This window comes from Salvelinus fontinalis, chromosome 29 (assembly GCF_029448725.1).
Source record: "Salvelinus fontinalis isolate EN_2023a chromosome 29, ASM2944872v1, whole genome shotgun sequence".
NCBI lineage: Eukaryota > Metazoa > Chordata > Actinopteri > Salmoniformes > Salmonidae > Salvelinus > Salvelinus fontinalis.
Window position 1 is genome coordinate 21,000,329 of NC_074693.1, and position 7,023 is coordinate 21,007,351.

Consider the following 7,023-nt stretch of genomic DNA (forward strand, 5'->3'; position numbering starts at 1 on the left):
GTCACATCAGATGTTTTTTTGCTGGTCCTAATTTGTCACATCAGATGTTTTTTTGCTGGTTCTAATTTGTCACATCAGATGTTTTTCCGTTGGTCCTAATGTGTCACATGAGATGTTTTTCCGTTGGTCCTACTGTGTCACATCAGATGTTTTTTTGTTTGTCCTAATGTGACACATCAGATGTTTTTCCGTTGGTCCTAATGTGTCACTGTCACGTTCCTGACCGGTTTTCTGTCATTTTGTATGTGTTTGACGGTCAGGGCGTGAGTTTGGGTGGGTAGTCTATGTTATGTGTTTCTATGTTTGTTAAACCTGTTGGGTATGACCCCACTTTTTCTCAATTTCCGCCTGAAAACATACCCTAATCTAACTGCTTGCAGCTCAGGCCTAGAAGGAAGGATATGCATATTCTTGGTATCATTTGAAAGGAAACATTCTGAAGTTTGTGTAAATGTGAATTGAATGTAGGAGAATATAACACAATAGATCTGGTAGAAGAAAATACAAGGAAATCAACAGACGTTTTTTGTTCTTTTACTGATGTTGCATCTTTAAAAATCAACAAGAAAGGCCAAACATTCAGTTATGATACTGGGGATCATTTCAAATGAGAACATAGGTAGGCAACAGTATTTTACCAAAATTTCAGATGGATACATTCAGGAATGAGTGAGGTACATGCCATTGAGCATGAGGTCAACCAGGTGTCCCTCACAAGTTTCCCAAATGTACCCAAGTGGCCGAATTGGTACAATGATACAATGATACAAAACCTATATACAAAATACAAAACAATTATTGTAACATACCCCAAAAAATATATATTTGAAAAATTCAAGGAAAAAAATGAATATTTAAAAAAATAAAATAAAATAACAAGGGGAACTATTTACACTTCAAATGTTCAATCATGTGAAGACTCTGTCCTCTACACAATGTTGCGCTCCTGATGCCATATCCCATAGCAGTCTCTCTCTGGTGTGAAACAGAGGGTCACAGCACAGGTGTTGCAGGTGACAGGGGACTTCTTGTGGCACAGGGCACAACGAAGCCGCCCTACTGTGCCCCTTTTCCCCCGAGGCACATCCCTGCCTGCAATGATGAACTTCAGCATGTGCGTGCCGCTGGTTGGAGCAGAAGGGACAGAGGTAGAGGGGACAGAAGGTGCTACAGTGTTCTTGCTGTAGTTAGCAAGCTCCTGGATGAGCTGCTCCCTAAAGGGTAGCTGTGAGATGGGGGGCTGTCCACAGCTCTTGGCCATTTCCTTCTGGAGGATGAAGGAATTCACCACAGCAATGTCAATGAAATGATAGAATAGTGTTTTGTACCACTTCATGGTTTTATGAAGGACGTTATAATATCCTATCAGTGCATCGGATAGGTCTACACCCCCCATGCTCTTGTTGTAATCCCTCACAGCATCTGGAATGGGGACATTTCTGGCAGTCCAAGCGCCTGTAGGACCTTTCAAACGTCGAACAACGTGATCCCCACCGAACGACTTGTGAATAGTGGAACACATCACCACTTCGCGAGTGTCCATCCACTTCACAAACAGCAGGCCATCTTCACGGATCCATCTCATGGTATCCCGCTCAGCCCGCTTAGGCATGTCATTTACCCTGGTTTTTGGAAAACCCACTCGGTTGGTCCGAATGGTGCCACAGGCCCACATCTCCAGCTTCCTCAGGTCTGTGAACAGGGTAGGGCTTGTGTAGAAGTTGTCTACAAATAGTTTGTAGCCCTTCCCCAGCAGCTGGAAATCTAATAACTGCATCACAGAATCATAACTGAGTCCCTTACCGCTCGCACAAGTGTTCTTCCCCTCATAGACAAAAAAATTGCACGTGTATGCACACGCAGAATCGGCCAAAACAAACAGCTTGTAACCCCATTTTGTGGGTTTGTTGCGCATGTACTGTTTTAGGCCAATTCTGGCCTTTGAGGCTACCATTCTCTCATCTATGGAAAGGTTCTGGGCGGGCTGAAAATATGTCTTGCATGCCTCAACGATATCATGGTAGAGAGGTTTAATCTTGCATAGTTTGTCAAAGCCTGCTGTGCCTCGTTTCGCCTCGTTGTCCTTATCAACCTCTGGGTCACTAATGTGAAGTGCCCGTGAAATTGTCAGAAACCTAGTACAAGACATGACCGTTGAGGGGAAAGGCAGTTGATAGAGTGGTGCAGTTTTCCAGTAGTGTTTGAGGTTCTTCAGCTTCACCACCCCCATGTAAATGACCATAGACAGGTAGCAAAACAGTTCTGAAATGGAAATGTCCTTCCATTTCTCTGTCTTCTTAGCCCCATATTTATTAGTGTTCATCACCAGGGTATCAAGAACTGCCGAGGTGAAGAACAACTGGAAAAGTTGCATGGGGCTGTATTTAGAAGTGGTGTCCAATTGAGGGCCTACTGGGCGTTTTGGGCGGAAAAGTGGAGTTGGTGGGGCCACATCCTCCTCAAGAACAGTGTGCCAACGGTCCTCCTCCGCTCTGGCAGGTTCCACGCTGGACGGTTCCACGCTGCCCTTCCTCCGCTTCCTTGCCGCCGGCTTACCACCCCTTGATGGCCGGGCGGGAGTAGGTGTGGTGCCGGATACAGCAGGGGTCCAGCTGGATGGACCAGCTTCAGTGGGGGATTTGCAGCTTGGCTCCCAATCAGAATCGCTGCGACTGTGAAATAAAGACAGACACCTATTAGAAATACACAATTTGTGACCATGGTGAGGTTTTGCCTATTGCAGTATGTGTGTGTGTAATTATCACCTATTAGAAATACACAATTTGTGACCATGGTGAGGTTTTGCCTATTGCAGTATGTGTGTGTGTAATTATCACCTATTAGAAATACACAATTTGTGACCATGGTGAGGTTTTGCCTATTGCAGTATGTGTGTGTGTAATTATCACCTATTAGAAATACACAATTTGTGACCATGGTGAGGTTTTGCCTATTGCAGTATGTGTGTGTGTAATTATCACCTATTAGAAATACACAATTTGTGACCATGGTGAGGTTTTGCCTATTGCAGTATGTGTGTGTGTAATTATCACCTATTAGAAATACACAATGTGCCTTTATATTTCATGTCCTAGTCATATTTTTATATAAGGCAAATAAAATACAAATATCTCAAACAACTCAAATGAATTATATATGATATTACTAATTCCAAACAACGTTACTCACCGATCCAAAACTGGGTCTTCACCGTGTAGAAACATGTCTTCGAATTCGGAATCAACGGATTCAACCTCACTGGAATCAATTAGATGTTCATTTTCACTTTCACGGTCAATTTCACTAATTATATCGTGCACATCTGTGTACTTCGTCTTGGTCTTTGATTTGGCTGATTTATTTGCCATAATTGATCCTTGAAAATGCTCCAAAACAAACTTTCGCGGCGCGTAAAACGGCGAGCTCCTTATTGTCTGATTTTCAATGGGGAATAGCTGCGTACACGCATGGCTTTACAAAGATGCCTATTATTTCCGGGTAGAACCATTTGATATCCCTATGTACCTCTGCTCATTGGCTATCTATCCAGCTAGATTTCAAAAAGATCAGTGGTCATTGGACCGAGATACAGTCAATCAACGAAGGACAGGTCAATCGATTGGCGCGTAATGACGTAGCTGGTAGGTGTGTTCAGATCGAATTTCTTCGGTCAATATGTCCCGGGAAAAGAACCAGGAAGTTTGGTTGTATTACTAACAAACAGAGGATTCTAATGAAACCGAACTTGACTTGATAAACGTCCCTTTAGAGTGAGTAATTACAATGAATGTTACGTCCAAAGTTGATGGACGCTGAATTTTCCACACAAGCCGTTCACAAAATGTTTCGTTTTAGGCTATAAAAATGGATTATATCGATCAAAAAGCCACTTGATTGTTTCGTCGTGACCTTTAGGATTGCCAAAAGAAGAAAATTTCCTATTTCTGACTTTTGTGACTAATGTACTTTGTTGTAACTGTACCTAATGTGTTGTTTACTGATCGATAATCGCTTTTGTAGTGAAGCTTTTCGAAATCGGACATATTGGCTAGATTAACAAGAGGTATAGATTTGATATTGTGTATAACACTTCTGATTTAATTGAAGCTAAATATTTATAATTATGACATTCCGCCATTTTCTTTTTTTTTCTTGTGAAACGTATCGCTAGCGGCACCCTCATCCTAGACAGGTTAAAAAAAGTATGTATGTCTATGTAGGTATGTGTATGTATATATGTGTATATGTATGCATACGTGAATGGATATATATATATTTACCCCAAAAAATATGGGGGATTGGAAATAATGCAGACAATTACATTGGAAGCAACATTCTTTCCGCAATATTAAGCTGATCCACCCCCCCCCAAAAAAATAAAAGAAAAAAGATTCTGATGTGAGAACAGCTCATAGTAAGAACAATTTATGATGATAAATCGTGTTTCTGTCGATAAATGTTAAACGTTTATGCCGCCATCTTGTTTGCTATAGCTTCACTTGGCGCAACCTGTATTGAAAAGTAAGGATAATTTAAAAAATGTAATTCCGCGATTGTATTAAGAATTAAATTGTCTATCAATCGCTGTCCACCCTGTATTTTTTTGTCAAGTTTATGAGTATTTATGTATAAGACTAGATCACTGTCTAATATGGTGCACAACATTTTCTGACCAGCTGAGCTACTTTTGTCATTGTCTAACCATGATTTTGGTGGCTAAATATGCACATTTTCGAACAAACTGTATATGTATGTTGTAATATGATGTTACAGGAGTGTCATCTGAAGAATTCTGAGAAGGTTAGTGAAAAAATTAATATATTTTGGCGATGATACGATATTGCTCTCTTTGGCTAGAATCAGTGCTCGGGTAACGTTTGCGTATGTGGTATGCTAATATAACGATTTATTGTGTTTTCGCTGTAAAACACTTAGAAAATCTGAAATGTTGTCTGAATTCACAAGATCTGTGTCTGTCCATTGCTATGTGCTGTGTATTTTTAAGAAATGTTTTATGATGAGTAAATTGGTAATACAAGTTGCTCTCTGTAGTAATTCTAGGAGCTTTGGTGAGATTTGTGATGCTGGCTGCAATGGCAAACTATGATTTATACCTGAAATATGCACATTTTTCTAACAAAACCTATCCTATACCATAAATATGTTATCAGACTGTCATCTGATGAGGTTTTTTCTTGGTTAGTGGCTATTAATATCTTAGTTTAGCCGAATTGGTGATAGCTACTGGTGTTGAGAGAAAATGGTGGACAAAGAAAAATGGTGATTTTTGCTAACGTGTTTAGCTAATAGATTTACATATTGTGTCTTCCCTGTAAAACATTTTAAAAATCTGAAATGGTGGCTTTATTCACAAGATCTGTATCTTTCATTAGGTGTCTTGGACTTGTGATTTAATGATATTTAGATGCTACTATTTAATTGTGACGCTATGCTAGCGATGCTAATCAGTGTGGGGGGGGTGGGGGGTGCTCCCGGATCCGGGGTAGAGGCTCGTTAGAGGTTGACCTGTTTGGCGTGCAAGCCCGACGTCGGTACACTTATGACAACAGCCACTTCAAGTGCAGGGCGCGAAATTCAAAAGATATTTTTTCAAAATATTTAACTTTCACACATTAATATATTTTCCAAACCAACTGTGTGCTTTCTCTCTCTCTCTCTGTGCTCTCTCTCTCTCTCTCTCTCTCTCTCTGTGCTCTCTCTCTGTGCTTTCTCTCTCTGTGCTCTCTCTCTCTGTGCTCTCTCTCTCTGTGCTCTCTCTCTCTCTGTGCTCTCTCTCTCTCTGTGCTCTCTCTCTCTCTCTGTTCTCTCTCTCTCTGTGCTCTCTCTCTCTCTGTGCTCTCTCTCTCTCTGTGCTCTCTCTCTCTCTGTGCTCTCTCTCTCTCTGTGCTCTCTCTCTCTCTGTGCTCTCTCTCTCTCTCTGTGCTTTATTTCTCTCTGTGCTATCTCTCTCTGTACTTTCTTTCTCTCTCTGTGCTTTCTTTCTCTCTCTGTGCTTTCTCTCTCTCTCTGTGCTTTCTCTCTCTCTCTGTGCTTTCTCTTTTTTGGCTTGCTTTCTGTGCTTTCTTTCTCTCTGTGTGCTTTCTCTTTCTCTCTCTGTGCTTTCTCTTTCTCTCTCTGTGCTTTCTCTCTCTCTCTCTGGGCTTTCTCTCTCCCTCTCTGGGCTTTCTCTCTCTCAATTTAAATTTAAGGGTCTTTATTGGCTTGGGAAACATATGTTTACATTGCCAAAGAAAGGGAAATAGATAATAATCAAAATGAAATGAACAATAAAAAATGAACAGTAAACATTACGCTCACAAAAGTTTGAAAGGAATAGAGACATTTCAAATGTCATATTATGGCTATATACAGCTTTGTAACAATGTGCAAATAGTTAAAGTACAAAAGGGAAAATAAATAAACCTAAATATGGATTGTATTTACAATGGTGTTTGTTCTTCACTTGTTGCTATTTACTTGTGGCAACAGATCACACATCTTGCTGCTAGGATGGCACACTGGTATTTCACCCAATAGATTTTGAGTTTGTCAAAATGTGATTTGTTTTCAAATTCTTTGTGGGTCTGTGTAATCTGAGGGAAGTATATGTCTCTAATATGGTCATACATTTGGCAGAAGGTTAGGAAGTGCAACTCAGTTTCCACCTCATTTTGTGGGCAGTGTGCACATAGCCTGTCTTCTCTTGAGCCAGGTCTGCCTACAGCGGCCTCTCTCAATAGCAAGGCTATGCTCACTTTGCTCTGTTTTTTGTTGTTGTTAATTCTCTCTCTCTCTTTCTCTGCTTTCTCTCTCTCTCTCTCCCACTGTCTCTTTCTCTCTCTCTCCTGGCTGTCTTTCTCTCTCCTGTCTCTCTCATGGCTGTCTCTCTCCTGGCTGTCTCTCTCCTGGCTGTCTCTCTCCTGGCTGTCTCTTTCCTGGCTGTCTCTTTCCTGGCTGTCTCTTTCCTGGCTGTCTCTTTCCTGGCTGTCTCTCTCCTGGTTGTCTTTCTCTCTCTCCTGGCTG

The 7,023-nt window shown here is 41.1% G+C and overlaps 1 protein-coding gene across 1 annotated transcript; it reads right to left on the reverse strand.

Moving 5' to 3' along the window:
* Positions 1 to 518: 518 nt before the first annotated feature.
* On the reverse strand, positions 519 to 5,524 carry LOC129827604 (piggyBac transposable element-derived protein 4-like). Its single transcript, XM_055888589.1, has 2 exons — positions 3,190 to 5,524; positions 519 to 2,672 (listed from the first exon to the last, which is right to left on the reverse strand). The coding sequence occupies exons 1-2, from the start codon at positions 3,366 to 3,368 to the stop codon at positions 929 to 931; spliced, it is 1,923 nt and encodes a 640-aa protein (XP_055744564.1). The 5' UTR covers positions 3,369 to 5,524; the 3' UTR covers positions 519 to 928.
* Positions 5,525 to 7,023: the final 1,499 nt, after the last annotated feature.

Coding starts and splice junctions, on each gene's coding strand:
- LOC129827604 (XM_055888589.1), bottom strand. CDS start 3,368: ATGGCAAATAAATCAGCCAAATCAAAGACCAAGACGAAGTACACAGAT. Junction 2,673..3,189: donor GAAGACCCAGTTTTGGATCG/GTGAGTAACGTT, acceptor TTTATTTCACAG/TCGCAGCGATTCTGATTGGG.